Genomic DNA, 16135 nt, shown 5'->3' with positions numbered 1-16135 from the left:
AGGTTTATTCTTTATTTGGCGTTTGTCACGGAGCAGCGGTGTGAGCCGGGCTGTGCTCGGCTCCGGTCGGGGAGTGATAGCGGCAGCGCGGGCTGGATGGGGTCACCCCTGCGCTCGGGGTGCCCAGAGCAGCGTTTTGGGTGCTGGAGCAGCCGCAGAGCCCATTCCCGTGTCTGAGCAGATGCGGCCGAATGTGCTGACCCTTTGGCTGCCGTGGGACAGGCGTGTGCTGGGTTCATGTGCTGGCCGGTCTGTGCTTTGTACATCCATCTGTCGGGGGGGGTTTGTCCCGAAAGCAAAGTCCCCGGAGTCCCTGGTGTGAGTCAGTGTTTGCTGGTTGTCAGCTTTATGGCGATGCCGAGCGCAAGGACAGAGATGGCAGCGGCTGCCACCAGCCCACGCCGGACGAGCAGCTCCTTGGTGACCACGGCGGTGGCCGGAGGGGATGTGGCCGGTGTGGCTTCCTGGGGCTCCAGCTGGTACGTCAGTCCCTCCATCCTGGTGATGCCCACGAGCACGACACCGTTCTGCGCGTCCACTCCCGCTGCAAGAACGGGGCAGCATCGCTAAGGGTTTTTTGGGGATTGAGGGTTTCTTGGGAGGGTTTTGTCTGAGGTCTGAAAGCACTTTACAGGCAGCCCAGAGCATGGAGATCTCCAGCCCTCGGCAGAGCTTCGGTGGGACCTGATGTCCACAAGGTGAGACCTGCCCAAGGTGCCCCAGGTGGTCCCTGCACCACCCCCCATCACCAAGCCCACCCTTGTGATCACAGAATCACAGAATGTTAGGGATTGGAAGGGACCTCGAAAGATCATCCAGTGCAATTCCCCTGCCAGGGCAGGAACACCTAGGTGAGGTTACACAGGAAGGCGTCCAGGCGGGTTTTGAATGTCTCCAGAGAAGGAGAATCCACAACCCCCCTGGGCAGCCTGTTCCAGTGTTCCGTCACCCTCACTGAGAAGAAGTTTCTTCTCAAATTTAAGTGGAACCTCTTGTGTTCCAGCTTGAAGCCATTACCCCTTGTCTTACTGTTGGTTGTCACCGAGAAGAGCCTGGCTCCATCCTCCTGACACCCACCCTTTATATATTTATAAACATTGATGAGGTCACCCCTCAGTCTCCTCCAAGCTAAAGAGCCCCAGCTCCCTCAGCCTTTCCTCATAAGGGAGATGCTCCACTCCCTTAATCATCTTTGTGGCCCTGCGCTGGACTCTCTCCAGCAGTTCCCTGTCCTTCTTGAACTGAGGGCCCCAGAACTGGACACAATATTCCAGATGAGGTCTCACCAGGGCAGAGTAGAGGGGAAGGAGAACCTCTCTCGACCTACTAACCACCCCACTTCTAATACACCCCAGGATGCCATTGGCCTTCTTGGCCACAAGGGCACAGTGCTGGCTCATGGTCATCCTGCTGTCCCCAGGACCCCCAGGTCCCTTTCCCCTACACTGCTCTCTAATAGGTCATTCCCCAACCTGTACTGGAACCTGGGGTTGTTCCTGCCCAGATGCAAGACTCTACATTTTCCCTTGTTATATTTCATTAAATTTTTCCCCACCCAACTCTCTAGCCTGTCCAGATCTCGCTGGATGGCAGCACAGCCCTCTGGCGTGTCAGCCACTCCTCCCAGCTTGGTGTCATCACTGTTTTCCCAATAGCCGAGGGCATCCCCAATGTCACGCTGCACCCCCACTTCACGGGCTTGTTCCTGGCTTATGTGAATCCTTGGGGACCCTCCTGGACGCAAACCCCCCACCCCGCGCAGTGCCCGGCTCCTGGCCGTACCTACGCACCCCCGCAGTGCTGTGGCAGGGGGGTAAGCGTGGGGCTGGGGGGCTGGCCCCACACCAGGAGGGGCCTTGCAGGAGGGTTCGGGGCCCGGGCTTGGTTCCTCCAGCGATGGTTGGGTCACTCCTGCGCGGCGCTGAGCCTGGGGAGGGAACACGGTGGGTTTATTTGGCAGTTCATGGTGCAGGAAATCCCCACCCAGCAAAGCCAGCATGTCGCCTCTTGTGGGGTTCATCTGTCTGGAAATGGCACAGGCAGGTGAAAGATGCCTGAGATGAGAGATGGCAACCCCAGAGCTGGGGCACAAGGCGATGCTCAGGACTGTAGGGTTGAGGTACACCTCTGTCACCCTGTCTGCTTTGAGCTTCGTGTCCCCAGCCCAGAGTGGCACAAGGTGCACAGGGACGCTTTGAAGCTGTCGAGTGCACGTATGGGGAGGAGCTGAATCCACGGACATGGCCACAGTCCCAAACACGGGAGCACTGGGTTTTGCTGGGGGCCCGGGGCAGCCTGCAGGGTCAGGCCCGTGGTGCTGTCTGATCCCGCTGTGATCCCAGCCACATCACCGAGGACCTTCCTGCTGGCCGGGTGAAATGCCGCGGGTGCGTGTGTTACCTCCTCGGCCGCCTTCCTCCAGTCCATGCGGGAGATGTAGGCGATGAGGCAGGTGCAGAGGATGGAGACGCAGACCAGCATGCTGAGCCACAGGCCTGCCGGGGGCACGCCGGCGTCAGCCGGGCACCGCGGCTGGACCAGACCCAGCCAAGACGGCATCTCGGGACGGCGAGCCAAGAACGGGGACGTCACCGAGGTCAGTGGGGACGGGTCGGCGGGGACGTGGGGACGGGTCAGCGGGGACGTGGGGACAGGGCGACGGGGACGTGGGGACGGGTAGGCGGGGACGTGGGGACGGGGCGACGGGGACGTGGGGACAGGTCGGCGGGGACGTGGGGTCGGGTCAGCAGGGACGTGGGGACGGGTCGGCGGGGACGTGGGGACGGGTCAGCGGGGACGTGGGGACAGGTCGGCGGGGACGTGGTGACGGGTCGGCGGGGACGTGGTGACGGGTCGGCGGGGACGTGGGGTCGGGTCGGCGGGGACGTGGGGACGGGTCGGCGGGGACGGGTCGGCGGTGCGTGTGTGCTGCAGGGCTGCCTGTCAGTGGTTGCTTTTTCCCGGTAAAAATAAAGCCCTCAGTAGTTGCAGGGACCATCCCAGTCCACCCCAGTGTGCCCAGTCCCCAGGTGCGAGGGTCATGAGAAGCCATCGGTGGGACTGGGGGTGACCCGCATCTACCCGTGGGGGATTTTGGGGGATGCAGAGCCCGGGGGGTCGGTACCTATGACGCTGATCCTGGCCACGAAGAGCAGCACGGCTCCCAGGGGCAGGCCCACGCCGTAGTAGCTCACGGCGTTGAAGATGGCGCCAAATTTCTGCTTGCCTACACCGCGGAGCACCCCGCTGCAGGCACACTGCGGGGAGGGGGAGAGCGGCTGGGGCCAGGGCCGGGACCCCCGCCTGTGCCAAATTCAGGGCTCTGCCAGGTGGACCGGCTCCCCATCTCTGCCCAGTTATTTCTGTGTTCCTGCCCTGTCCTGTGGGTCTTCGTCTTTTTATGCATTTGGTGTTCTCTAAGGGGTGACCCCAGGAGCTCCGCAGGGTCCTGGTGCTCGCCCACAGCCTGAGGGACCCTCAGCTGCCCAACCTGCCGCTCAGCACTGAGGTCCCCTCCCGAAAACAGCAGCATGCCCAGGGACTTACACATATGGCTTCAAAAAAGTAGAAGACAATGTAGACCGGCATGACCCAGGCCACCAAGTCAACGATCTCCCTGGGGACAGAGAAAAGACAACGATGGCTTTCGGGAACCGACCTCCACGCACCGAGGCTGGGACAGGGGCACTCACTTGTCACTGGTGAAGATGTATCCCAGCACGTTCTTCGTGGCCGCTAAAATGGCCTCAATGGCTACACAAAACCCCCCTGAAAAACAGCGAAGTGCTGCTCCCAGCCCAGCCGTGATGTGGAACTGGGGGGCAGCCGAAGGGAGAAGAGGGGACACGGAGAGGAGACGCAGGCAGGGGATTGCGAACGCTCCCTGCTCTTGCTCTGGAGCCTTGGGGAAGGCTCCTTTGCACGAGCGGCCTGACCTGTGCAGAGGAGGCTGACGGAGGACGATCTCTTGGCCGTCTGGACGTCGCCAGCACCCAGCGCGTTCCCCACCTGCACGCTGGCGGCCGTGGCCAGCCCCAGCGGGATCTGTAACCACAGGGCCGGGGCTCGCGTGTGCGGCCGCGTGATGGGGGCATCGCAGTGACAGCGGAATAACCACCCGGCAGAGAGGGGGATGGAGTTCAGGATTTAATTTGATGGGACAAGGGGTGATGGTTTTAAACTAAAGGAGGGAGATTCAGGCTGGACACGAGGAAGAAATTGTTGGCCCCGAGGGTGGTGAGAGCCTGGCCCAGGCTGGCCAGAGAGGTGGTGGATGAACCATCCCTGGAGACATCCCAGGCCAGGCTGGACGGGGCTCTGAGCAACCTGAGCTGGTGCAGATGTCCCTGCTCATGGCAGGGGGGGCACTGGATGAGCTTGGAAGCTCCCTTCCAACCAAAACTATTCAGTGGTTTTTATGATTCTAATTTAAAGCACCTCAGCAGGAGGGATCGGCAGGAGCAGGGAGAGGCTTAAGCGCAGAGGATTAATACTGAAGTTTGGTGGAGCTGATTTTTGCTGGGTGTCTGGTCTGAAATAACAACCCTTGGCCCTTACCATGAACGCAACCACGGACACCTCATAGATGATGGACTGGGCAGAGAGCTCGACGACGCCCAGCAGGCCTAGGGGAATGGAGAGGGTCAGCGCTGGGTTTGGGTGCCCAGCGAGAGCCGCTCTCAGCCCCCACGACTGCCGTGGACACCCCTCTGGGTCACACCCCACCCAGCTCCTCGCGGTTCCCCCTCTCCACTGACCTATCAAGAAGCTCCCGATTTCGTAGGTCCACCACTCGATGCATATCATGAGCATGCTGGGGACAGCCAGGGAGGTGAAGCTGTCCCAGTCCAGCAGGCACTCGCTGGACCAGCCTGCAGAGAGGAGGAATGTCACCTGAAGGATGACCAGACTGGCCACGTGTTACCTCCTTGAGAGCCCCCGCGGCAGCTGGAGGTGTCGTTCCTGTTTGCAGAGCCACCAGGGCAATGCTCCTCAGCTCCATATGGCCTGAGCAGCAGAACTTATGAGCTCTGCTGATGCCATCCTGTGGGCCACAGAGCACTGCAACCCTCAGCCCATCCCTCCCGGAGCGGAGCATCTAAGCAGAACCTCGTGCTTATGTTTGTGCTCATCCGGCTTTGGGGCTGAACCCTACAGAGCCTCAGCAGAAAGTTTCATTTCTCCAGAGTTAATGTTTACTGCCCGGCAGGATGCTCTGCCAGCGCCTCGCGCATGACGTGCTGCCACCGAAGCAGCACCACGTTCCCGGGGTGGACTGGGCTGAGGTTAATATTTCGCCACCAGGACTAATAGAATTCACTTGATAGAACTGGTGGAAAATTCATGAACATTCATGTAAAGCGGAAACCGGAGGGAGCTGGGGAGATGCTCTTACCTCCCCAGGTCTTCACATGGAGTTTCTTGCCTATAATGTACAGGAACAAGAAAATGGTTTGTGAATATTGAGCAACGGTGTTGGCCCAGGCAGAGCCCCTGCAAAGGGAACGAGAAAGGTGGTCAGCACCCTGCTCACACCTCCCCGGCCTCGCGGAACCGGAGCATAACGTCCCACCGTGTCCCCGCGAGTGCAGGTGGTGCCAACATCCCTGAGAAGTCCTTCCCGGTGCCAAGTGTCACATTTGTCCCCTCCACGGGATGCAGGTGCTACTCACGTGATGCCCAAGTGGAGCACGTAGAGGAAAATGCAGTTTGCGATCACGTTGATGATGTTGCCAACGATCCCGCTCAGCACCACCGGCCACATGATCATCTGCAAAGAGGAGGAGATGGGGCTGTGGTGGCTCCACAAAAGCTTCAGGATGTGCAAAGGTCCCCATCAGACCTGTGCTCAGCAGCTTTCCCAGCCTAAAAGTCATCTTACAGTGATGTTTCCTGCTTGGAAAATGAGTGTATTGGAGGTAAATCCCTGACGTTGGGAAGTGAGGACCATCAGGCAGATGGATACAGCTGGCTGTGGGCTGGGTTGTCCTCCAGGGTCAGAGCTGCTCTGGGGCACCCGGGCAGCAGTGGGGATTAACGCTGCCTCTCCACGAGGAACACCACAAAAACCCCAGGTGCGTGGTCGAGGGGAGCCCGAAACCGGGGCTGCCCCTCCGTGGGTGCGAGGGCTGCAGGACCCACCTGATTCTGCAGGTATCGTGCCTCCAGGTTATACAGAAAAACCGCCTGAAAAGGAAATTGGTGGGTGTGGTGAGGCCAGCGCCGAGCAGGGGCTGTGCTGCTGCAGTGGAGAATAGAATCATAGAATCACAGAATAGTTTTGGTTGGAAGGGAGCTTCCAAGCTCGTCCCTTGCCATGAGCAGGGACATCTTCACACAGCTCAGGTTGCTCAGAGCCCTGTCCAGCCTGGCCTGGGATGTCTCCAGGAATGGGGCATCCACCACCTCTCTGGGCAACCTGGGCTGGTGTTTCACCATTTTAATTGTAAAAACTTTCTTTCTCTTGTCTGGGAGCAGGGTGACTGGTCCCCACGCACGGGCAGCATCCAGGGTGCCCGCAGGGACTCACCGGCAGAGCAGGGACAAACGCCATCACATAGCGCTGGGTCAACCTGGGGACACAAGCGGTGCAGTCAGCGAGGAGCCACCGTCCCCCCAGCCCCGCTGTGCGGGGAGGGACGATGCGGTGGTGTCTGGGCCACGGGACCACCCGACCTGGAGACCTCGGGGTCCTGGCGGACGAGGAGCAGGAGCTGCTCAATGTTGATGAGGATGGCGCAGCAGGGGAAGCAGCAGAGCAGGAGGATGAGGATGGCACGCTGCAGGATCACCCCCACGCGCAGCAGGTTCTTGCTGCCGTAGGTCTGTGAGGTGAGAGGGGGGTGAGCCCTGCACGGAGCAGCCCTGACCACCCTGGGGACTGCCCGGGAAGGATTTGGTATTATATTTCAAGGGGATATGGAGCTCCCTGTTCTGGGATTGCTGCCTGGGGACGAGTTTTCCCTGTTCATGGGTGCAGCGAGGGCTCTGTGCAGTGCCTGGGCAGCATCAGCTGACGCTGGAAAACCCCGTGTCTGCAGGACAAGTGCCAGCATCTCTTACCCACCTGTGATATCAAGGTGTCACATGCTGAAGACAAACCGTAACCTACAGAGATGGCAGTGACGTTTATAACCTGGAAACAGGAGTTTAAAAAAAAAACAACAAAAAAAGAGCAAACGTGAGCATTTAAAACTTTTAGGTAGGGAGAGGGGCTAAAAGGAAAAATGGGAGCCTGAAATCTCTGTCCTTGTCTGCCTCCGTTCCCGTATCCCGTCCCAGTGTCAGCGGATGGGAGCTGGTGCCGGGAATGCTTACAGCGATGGCCAGCGTGACGGACGCCAGCTCGACCTTGCCCAGGTGGCCACAGAATACGGAGCTGATGAGGTGTATCAGGAAGATCAGCAGCTGGATCAGGATCTAAGTGCGGGGAAGAGGAGAGACGGAGGTGAGCAGAGTAGGCTGTGCTGGGGGACCTTTGGGACAGAGAGCGGGACGGGAAGGCAGCCATGCGCCTGCAGCTGAGTGCATGTAACCAGCCAAGCTCCCCGGTCCCCCCAGCACATCAGGTGAAGCTGATCTGGGGTCTCGAGCCTCTTGCCCGGTGTTTAGCAGCACTCTGTCTCTTCCAGGAGGTGTTGGGCTGCGCTGTCTGAAAAACCCACTCCCCAGGGTCCCTGTGCCGTCGGGTTGCAGCCACAGCCCCCCCAACACGCCATCCTCCCGGGCTCCTTACCAGCGGCCCCGCGAGCACCAGCAGCTTCTTTGCCTCCTCCCAGAAGTTGTCTGGGACCAGGCGCTGCAGCCAGCGGCGTTTCTTCCCGGCTGTGAGCTCCTGCTGGCCGGTGGCCATCTCCGTGCCGAAGCCCTTCTCCTCGGGAACACTCGCCTGCTTCATGCCGCCGCTCTGCCAGGGGAGTGACACAACCCTCTTCCTCCGCGCTGGGTTAAACCCCCCAGGGCGAGCAATGTGTAACCATGGTGGGGTGAACTTCAGCCAGGGCTGGACGAGCTGACCGCCCGCTCCTCGCTGCCGCGGCGGGGATGGGAAGCACCAGCAGCGGGTCGTGTCAGGTTAATGAGGGTCTGTGCACCGTGGAGGAGCCGGGACGTGCAATGCAAGGCATTGAGCCTTCCCAAATCGCCCCCGCCAGCCCTCATACCTCTCTCCTGCTTTGCTGTGGCTCCACCAGCCGGGGGGCTGGAGGGTCATCCTCCTCTTCCAGCAGCGACGGAGGGTTCATGGGTCCGTGTGCGGTGTCCCGTGAGCTGCTGCCGGCAGTGACGGGGCTGCTGCCTGTCCCAGCCCCTCTCATCCCAACACGGAGGTGGCCAAGACAAGCGGCTCCAGTTGTCGGCCTCGCACAGCGTCGGGTTTCACCGGCACCGCTTGGCCAGGACAAATATAGTGGTGTGCCTCGTCTCACCACAGGGCAGGGAGGTGGAAAGGAGCTGCCACAGTGAGACCCTCTCCTGCAGAGCAGAAGGTGGTCTGCAGTGGGATGGGGTAGCCCATGGGGCAGAGCAAGGGGAGCTCCCATCCCAAAACTAGTGAGACTCTGAGTCTGCCACATCCTCCCCACATCTGGGCAGAGGCTGCGGAGATGGCGGTTGACAGCTGGTTCAAGCTCATTTGTGTCACATCTTCTCATTCCCAGCCCACAGGCAACCAACGCCGTGTGCCAGGAGGGCTGTGGGGTGGCAGGGAGATGTTGTGCACCGGTTGTACGTGGTTTCATCTCCAACAACTGAACTTGTGCCACACCGCGGTGGCTTCACTGCTGTCACACAGCTGCAGGTAAGAGCCTGGGATGGGTCCCAGGGGCTGGGGTGGGCAGACAGTGCTGGGACGTTTGCATTAAGCCATATGGCAGTTCCTAGATGGCTCTGTAGGGCTGTGCATCCCACCACCCTCCTGTGCAGCTCAGCGATGGTGTGGGAGCGATCCAGGAGCACAAACCCTGCTTTTGTACCCGAGGGGAGCAGGATGCTCTGTCAGCCCAGCTAAAAACAAGCCCCTGGCTGCTGCTGCACCCAGAGCCAGCCCCAAACGGTGGGGCCGGGAGGCTGAAGCTGAGCCCTGTGCGAGCCCATCACGCTGCACAAACCAGGCACACATCTCCCCTCTCACAGCTCAGTCGTGCCAATGACCGGGGTCAGGCTCACACCACAGTAACAGCCCAACGTTTACTCAGAAAACTTTATTGTGTCAAAAATCCCACCCTACAAAAGTGCAAAGAAGAGTTGCTTTAGGCCCTGCGCCTGCCACGCTGCAGGGAGAGCAGGGCCAGCACCCAAGACCCGGTGCAGGCAGAGCAGCCGGCCGTCTCCCAGCAAAATTGGCATTTCTCCGTGCTGCCGCTGCAGTAAGCAGTGGGCTCTGCCCCGCTGAGATACTGGCACAGACTGGTGCGTGAGGAAACGTGGTGTGGGCAGCAGGAGCCTCTGCCATTAGCAAATGACGTGGACAAACACCTCCAGGCAGCAGGACAGCAGCACGAGGTCCCTGTCTCCTTCCCGGGCCAGTCCCAGGACACAAGTGACATCCCAGTGCAGGAGAGGGACCAGCTCTCAAGCACTTTCTTCCCAGGCGCTGCATCCTCACCCCCTTTAAGAACTTTGCGTGTGGGATAAAAGATCGTGAGCTAGCCAAACACTGAGCAAAGTGACTCTTTCCAAGGAACCCAGGGGGAGTTCCTTGCCCCGCGCCGTCCTCCTGGGACATCACCACACGTGTCCTGCTCTGCGCGCAGCTCCCCAGTGCCACCGGCTCTACCCATTGCCGCTCAGGACGCGCACCAGCACGCCCACCAGCAGGACGGCCACGGCGGCGGCGGCAGCCAGCGCGCGGCGGACGAGCAGAGCCCTCCATGGCGCGGCGGGAGGAGCAGGGACGACAACGGGCTCCTCCTGCGTGATGAGCTGGACGTGGGGTTGCCTCTCGCCTCCCGCCATGCTCGCGGGCAGGACCGCCGTGTCCGTGTCAACGGAGACGTCATCTGTGGGACAGAGCAGGGAGCGCTGCAGAGTTGGGGATCCCAGTCTGGTGCTGCGCTGGTGACAGTCCTGAGGGTCCCTTCCCAAGGCTCAGGGACACCGGGACATGCCCAGAGCAGATGTTCCCAGGCAAGGCAAACCAGGCTCTTCCCTGGAGCAGCCATGGTGGTGACAGGGCTACCAGGGTACCCTGTACCCATTGCTAAGTACAGAAGTGCCACTGGCCTGGGACCAGCACCAGACCCTGTCCCTTTTCCAGCCACGTGGGCCAGCAGGACAGACACAGCTGCCATGCTGCGAAGGGAAGGAAGGGGTGGGTGGAGAATTTGGGCTCCCTCCCTGTTCTCAGCCCTGGTCACATACCCACAGCAGATGTTTTGGTAGCAGCTGTGCCATTGGAGTTCACATCTTCCAGTTGTTTTTTCAGCCCAGCTCTCACTTGAGCCTAAAAACACAGAAAAGCTGCTTTTCTCAGAGCAAAGGTGTCCTGCCCAGCCAAGCAAACCTGAGCCTCCTCCCAAAGCAAACGTGCTCAGCACCAAACTGCTCCTCTGCTACAGGAGAAGGACAGATCCCCTTTCACTTTTGCCTCCTCCCAGAGGACTGTGGCACTGTCCTGGGACAGGAACTCGCCTATAACACTGTTTAAGAGTTACTACAGAGAGGCACAAGTCTCACCTCATCTGCAGCTTTCTTCCAATCCATGCGCATGACGAAAGCCAAGAAGGACAGAGCTTGCAGAGAGATGCAAACGATCATCCCCACCCACAGACCTGCAGCGATGAAGAGTTATTTCAGGGGGAGCTTGAGGAAAGCCTGGTTTTACCAGCCGCTGCCAAAACGCCCAAGGACTCCATGGGGTCAGATATTGCCCCATGTCTAACCCAGTCTCGATGTTCCTGAGACAAAACAGCTCCTGGGGCGTCCTATGCTGGAACCAAGCCTGGATTTACTGGAACACCTCAGCCCCTGTTTGATGGAGGCTACTGAGCCTCTGCCAGGCACTTCAGTGTGCAACTCAGCCCCACCGACACAAAGGAAGAGCTGAGCACAATTCCAGGCTCCAGGCAGAGGGTTTGGCCCAGCAGAAGCAGCACCAGCAGCTCATACGATCTCAAACAGAAGACACACGTACCCAGCACCCCCATCTTGGCCGCAAACATCAGGGAGATGCCAATAGGGAGGCCGACGGCGTAATAGCCGATGGCGTTGGCGATAGCACCCATCTTCTGCTTCCCTGTGCCCCGCAACACACCGCCGCAGGTCGCCTAGGAGAGCAGGCAGAGGGGTCAATCCACGGGAAAGCACGTGCTACGGAAGGTAACACCACAGGAGCTCTGGGGTACAACCTGGGGACCCCATAGCACTGCCCCACAGAGCCAAGAGGGGCTTTGTGCTCTCCATTGCACCCCAGCCTGCAGGGATGTGGGGATACTCACTGCTGCTGCATCAAACAAGTGGAACGGAGCAAAGATGATCACCACTTTGGACACCAGGACAACGATCTCCCTGTTGGGAAGACGGACATGCTGGTCAGTGAAAGCAGCACAGGCTGGTCCCAAGGGACTCTGGTTCTGCCACATCTCCCTCAGCCAGCAAAGCCGGATCCCAGCCCGTGAGTCCCGCGGGGATGCGGGCAGCTTGGGTACCACCGCGGTGGTGTCCCAGTGCCAGTCCCAGTGCCAGCAGCAGCCGTGCTGCCTGGCGACACTGGACAGTGGGGAGGAACCTTTGAGGAACATGGTTGCCAGATGGAGCTTTATGAACTCTTGTCAGCAGCTTCTGGGATATAAATCACACCCCCCGAGAAGGTAACAATACTCAAAGCTGTTAACCCACTTGTCATTGGTGAAGATGTATCCCACCACGTCCTTTAGGGTTCCCAGTAATGTTGCAACCACCACAGCAAAAACTTCTGAAAGAAAAAGAAATAAGCCATATTGCTTTGCCACAAGGGCAGCAAGTCCTGCTCCTTTTCCCCTCCTCGTGCCCTGGCTGACCTGCGCACAGCAGCGCGGTGATGCAGGAGGTCTTGGCTTGCACCATGTCCCCCGATCCCAAGGCATTGCCCACTCTGACACTCGCGGCCACGCTGAAGCCCAGAGGCACCTGAGAAGCAGGACACAAGGAGGAGGTGAGTGGTGACAGAGCCTGCAGCAATGTTCTCCTTCCCCAGCAGTGATTTAAATTTGCATTGCTGCCTGGGACTGACTCCTGCATCCCTCCCCAGCCGTGGTCTGCAGACCCATTGCTTGTGGGATCCTCCCAGGCTGACCTTGGTTTAATTCACCCAGCCCTTACCATGTACGCTGCAGAGGAGAGCTCGTAGATGACAGACTGTGCGCCCAGCTCCACCACACTGAGCAGCCCTGCAAAAAATTCACCCCATCCTTCATTATGTCAGAATTGAACTCCTCCTTTGCTGACAAGGAGGCAGCAACTACAGGGTCCCCATCAGAACCAACCCTGCAGTGGGGAGGCTGCTGGCAGGAGGTGCTCTGGGGACACAGGCGCAGCCACCAGAGAAGGGATGGCTGGAACGTGACCTGCTTAAACAGAGAAAAAAGAAGATTTGGACTCACCTGCCAAGAAGCTCCCGATCTCAAAGGTCCACCACTCAATACACAGCATGAGCATGCCAGGTACCGCCAGTCGGATGAAGGAGCCCCAGTCCAGGAGACAGTCCCTGGTCCAACCTGCAGCGAGGAGCAGTAGAATGAATGCATGCCGTCCCTCTCCTCCTCCACAGACGTACACCGTGGCTGCTGGTGACAGTGCCAAATCCCCAGCGCCGGACACTGGTATTCTGAAGGATGAAGCTATGAACAGTACCTCCCCAGGTGTCCACGTGGATCTTCTTCCACCACACGTAAAGGAAGAGGAGAATGGCCTGGGTGTACTGAGAAACAGTGTTGGCCCAGGCAGAGCCCCTGGGGAGACAGACAGACTGATTTCAAACATCCTCCTCCACCAGCTCCTCAGCTACAGCAGGAGGAACCCAGTGGCACCCACACACGCCTTGCTGCAGATGTGGGGCAGATCCCTCCAGCTTTATCCTGCCAGGTGGGTCGGCTGGGGGCAGAGGACGGCAGAACTGAGCCCTCAGGACACCCCGCCACCCTGAGCAAAGCCTGTCACCACCTCCGCTCACACTTACACCATGCCCAGCTTCAGTGCGTACAGGAACAAGGCGTTCATGGCCACATTGAGGATGTTGGCTGCGATCCCTGTCAAAATCTGAGGCAAAATGATCGCCTGGAAGCCAAGGAGAGATTTTTGGAGTTTGCTTCCCCAGCACTGCCCAAGCCCCCATGCAGTGAACACAGGGGACACCTTCATCGCTGCTCAGGGAGAAAGCCAAGGCGGCAGCTCCTGTTCGAGGCAAAGCTGGACCGGGTTAGACATGCAGGCAGCAGCGTGCAGGGCTCGGAGCTGCTGCAATCATCCCCATGCAGAGTTGGGAGGCAGTAGTGGGGAAATGGAGCAAGCTAAGCGTGATTCCCATGAGTTCTCCAGGCCCAGCTGAGGGCTGTGCATCACATACTCCCCAGCCCAGCTCTCCCCAGAACAAGATGAACTTAAATGCCCAACTTTATCCATGTTCCTAAGAATATCTTTAACCTATCGCCCAGAACCTGGTTAGTAATACAGTACCTGACTTAGCAAATATCTTGTCTGCAGCTGGTACAGAAACGCCGCCTGCAAAAGTCAGGATTCATTTCATCAGCATCGCTGCACTGTGGTTCAACAGCCAGCTACCATTCAACACACAGGCAGGTCCTTCACTCAGCTCCTTCCCCCAGCTTCTCGGGGTGCCTGACACCCCATTCCTGGGCTCTGTTTGAACTGTGGTATCAGCCAGGAGCATCCCCAGGCCAGGATTAACAACAGGCACCTCCTGTTCCCACTGGGAAGAGGCCAGTCTCCCAATAAGAAATCTCCCACGCTTCCTTATCAGCATGAGAGAGCCTGGAAACCTTGGAGGAAAGTATTAACTTGCACTTATTCCCCAGAGGAGTCCCTCCAGAGACAGAGCGACCAGCCAGAGCCCAGCAGCTCTGAGTGCTTGCAACAAGCAGCTGGGAGGTAAGAACAAGCCCTGGAGCACCCAGTTCCAATGTCCATCTCCAGTTACTTGTTGTGCAGAGACGTGCCCTGCAGTAAAAGCCTTTGCACAGCAAGATGAACAAGTGCATGTTTGCTGGTCCAGCAGCTGCTGGCCAGTGCACACCTGTTAAAGTCCAAGATCAAGGGGCAGGTTGTAAAACCCTAAACCGTGCTGTTCTGTGATCCCCAGAGCAAAGATCCTCCCTCCTTTCCCCAAAAGTCACTGAGGGATACGGAGCTTCTAACAGTTTTAGCAGCAACTTACAGGAAGCGCTGGGATAAAGATCATCACGTAGATCTGAGTTAACCTGGAAAAAAAAGAGTTGTTTCCCCAGTTAATGACACAGCAAAGCCAGAGCCAAGCCAAGCAGCCTCAAGCTCGAGCTAGATGGAGCCTCGATCCCAACACGACACGGCAAACCAGCCCCAGCCAAACGCCTGGTCCAGAAGGGCTCGACCTCATCCCTGACCTGGAGACCTCAGGGTCCTGTCGGAGGAGCAGGAGGATCCGCTCGGTGTTGACGAAGAGCGCCCAGCACGGGAAGCAGCACAGCAGCAGGATGAGGATCCCCCGCTGCAGGATGGTGCCCACCTGCTTCAGGTTCTTGCCACCGTACGTCTGAGTCGGGAGAGAGGACCAAGGTGAGGGTCACAGGGAACCAGAGGGGCCGGGGCAGTGATGGGCTGGTTCAATGCATCTCCCGTGCCCTGCAGTGACTTGTGACAGGCTGGCTGAGTACAACTGGCTCTCGGGGAGATTGCACATCCCTTTGCTACCCAGGCACAACATGGGGAAGCCGCGGGGAGGGAGCAGGCTCCATCCAGGACATCTGTAGCCCTGTGTTGGCTGGAAGCTGCCACCGTCCCACCGTTTGTGCACAGATCACAGGAGAGACAACCACCAACCCAACCCCACCAGGCACAAGAAAGGGGGAGCTGCTACTGACCTGGGACATCAGCGTGTCGCATGCTGAGGCTAAACCAGAGCCGATGGAGATGCCCGTCACGTTGATAACCTGGAGGAGAGACAAAGGACGTGGGTTGCAAGGGAGGGTGACAGGGGACCTGGCTCAAAGCACCGTGTCCCTGCCAGCTGGGTGGGGAGACAGTTCTGCTGTGAGTTTTTGGGAGGTTTCCAGCCCTTCTCTATTTCTCAGAATAACATGTTCTTATTGCCTCTTCTCTGGCGTGGAAAAGAATCCTCTGGCAAGGGGTGAATATCTAAAGGACCACAAACAGTGCTGATCTTGGCCACACGCTAGGTCTGGTGGGTCCCAAGAGCTTGTCCCAGGCTCCAGCTCCCTGCCCAGCTCTGGCCTTGCACTGGCACAGCCACCGACTGCTCAGTTCCCATCTCCTGCCTGTGCTCAGGGCAGAAGAAAGGGCAGTTTGCTGGATGAGATGTTCACCTCACATCAGGCTCTGCTTACACAGAGGGTCCTCACATATGCGTTCCTACAGGTTTTGGGGTTTTTTTCTTCTTTTTTTTTTTGGTGATGCATAATTTACATGTTCTAAATCAGAGGGGAATCAGAGCAATACGTACGGACACGGCCAGCGTCACGGCATCCAGCTCGGCTTTCCCCAGGTGGCCACAGAAGATGGAGCTGACCACGCTGATCAGGAACCCCAGCAGCTGGGCGACAAACTAGGACCGGAGGAGGAGGAGGAGACGGTGAGATGAGGACTGGTTAGGACTCGAGGAACACCGCTCCTCCCCCTGACCTCGGACTGTGAATAGTCGGGGTTCCTGGCGTCACCGCAGCCTCAAGGCCGCGGCTCTGCTGCCTGCGAGCCCGTCCCTGCTCCCCACGGCTGCTGCTCCAGAACTTGCACAGGCTTTCAGTGACTTTATCTTTCAAAGCAAGCCTCTACTTGCCCTGTGGTATTTTGGTGCTGCACAGCCAATCTGCCACATGACCTTGTTTACGTGTGGCTTAACAGCTTCACTAGAAATCCTCTTTTCCAGGATGAAAGATGCATAGAGAGGGAAAATAAAAAATCCTTATGTTTTTTCTGCACTTCTATGCAT

The 16135-nt window shown here is 58.6% G+C and overlaps 2 protein-coding genes across 2 annotated transcripts; both read right to left on the bottom strand.

The window, feature by feature from the left end:
• Nucleotides 1-5: 5 nt before the first annotated feature.
• LOC135995602 (multidrug and toxin extrusion protein 1-like) lies at nucleotides 6-8315 on the bottom strand. Its single transcript, XM_065647037.1, has 18 exons — nucleotides 8163-8315; nucleotides 7736-7906; nucleotides 7318-7419; nucleotides 7067-7135; nucleotides 6676-6824; nucleotides 6530-6572; nucleotides 6142-6186; nucleotides 5673-5770; nucleotides 5396-5493; nucleotides 4758-4871; nucleotides 4558-4625; nucleotides 3936-4044; nucleotides 3693-3768; nucleotides 3547-3616; nucleotides 3125-3257; nucleotides 2401-2495; nucleotides 1783-1927; nucleotides 6-544 (listed from the first exon to the last, which is right to left on the bottom strand). The coding sequence occupies exons 1-18, from the start codon at nucleotides 8313-8315 to the stop codon at nucleotides 324-326; spliced, it is 1959 nt and encodes a 652-aa protein (XP_065503109.1). The 3' UTR covers nucleotides 6-323.
• Nucleotides 8316-9430: 1115 nt separating this feature from the next.
• Nucleotides 9431-15067, bottom strand: LOC135995641 (multidrug and toxin extrusion protein 2-like). The gene is made up of 15 exons (XM_065647107.1): nucleotides 15051-15067; nucleotides 14574-14722; nucleotides 14369-14411; nucleotides 13651-13695; nucleotides 13154-13251; nucleotides 12829-12926; nucleotides 12579-12692; nucleotides 12298-12365; nucleotides 11997-12105; nucleotides 11836-11911; nucleotides 11436-11505; nucleotides 11132-11264; nucleotides 10675-10769; nucleotides 10360-10441; nucleotides 9431-9998 (listed from the first exon to the last, which is right to left on the bottom strand). The coding sequence occupies exons 1-15, from the start codon at nucleotides 15057-15059 to the stop codon at nucleotides 9772-9774; spliced, it is 1416 nt and encodes a 471-aa protein (XP_065503179.1). The 5' UTR covers nucleotides 15060-15067; the 3' UTR covers nucleotides 9431-9771.
• Nucleotides 15068-16135: the final 1068 nt, after the last annotated feature.

Source organism: Caloenas nicobarica, chromosome 17 (genome assembly GCF_036013445.1).
Source record: "Caloenas nicobarica isolate bCalNic1 chromosome 17, bCalNic1.hap1, whole genome shotgun sequence".
NCBI classification, from domain to species: domain Eukaryota; kingdom Metazoa; phylum Chordata; class Aves; order Columbiformes; family Columbidae; genus Caloenas; species Caloenas nicobarica.
This window is presented reverse-complemented; position numbering and strand designations above follow the sequence as displayed.

What these genes read in the sequence shown, in the direction of transcription:
- LOC135995641 (XM_065647107.1), bottom strand. An exon ending in TCTTTATCCCAGCGCTTCCT is followed by an intron (nt 13,696 to 14,368) that starts GTAAGTTGCTGC and finishes TGACTTTTGCAG; the next exon opens with GCGGCGTTTCTGTACCAGCT. An exon ending in GCACTGAAGCTGGGCATGGT is followed by an intron (nt 12,927 to 13,153) that starts GTAAGTGTGAGC and finishes CTGTCTCCCCAG; the next exon opens with GGGCTCTGCCTGGGCCAACA.
- LOC135995602 (XM_065647037.1), bottom strand. Translation starts at nt 8,315, where the DNA reads ATGAGAGGGGCTGGGACAGGCAGCAGCCCCGTCACTGCCGGCAGCAGC. An exon ending in CCGTCACGCTGGCCATCGCT is followed by an intron (nt 7,136 to 7,317) that starts GTAAGCATTCCC and finishes TCCTGTTTCCAG; the next exon opens with GTTATAAACGTCACTGCCAT. An exon ending in CGTCAGCCTCCTCTGCACAG is followed by an intron (nt 3,769 to 3,935) that starts GTCAGGCCGCTC and finishes GCTGTTTTTCAG; the next exon opens with GGGGGTTTTGTGTAGCCATT.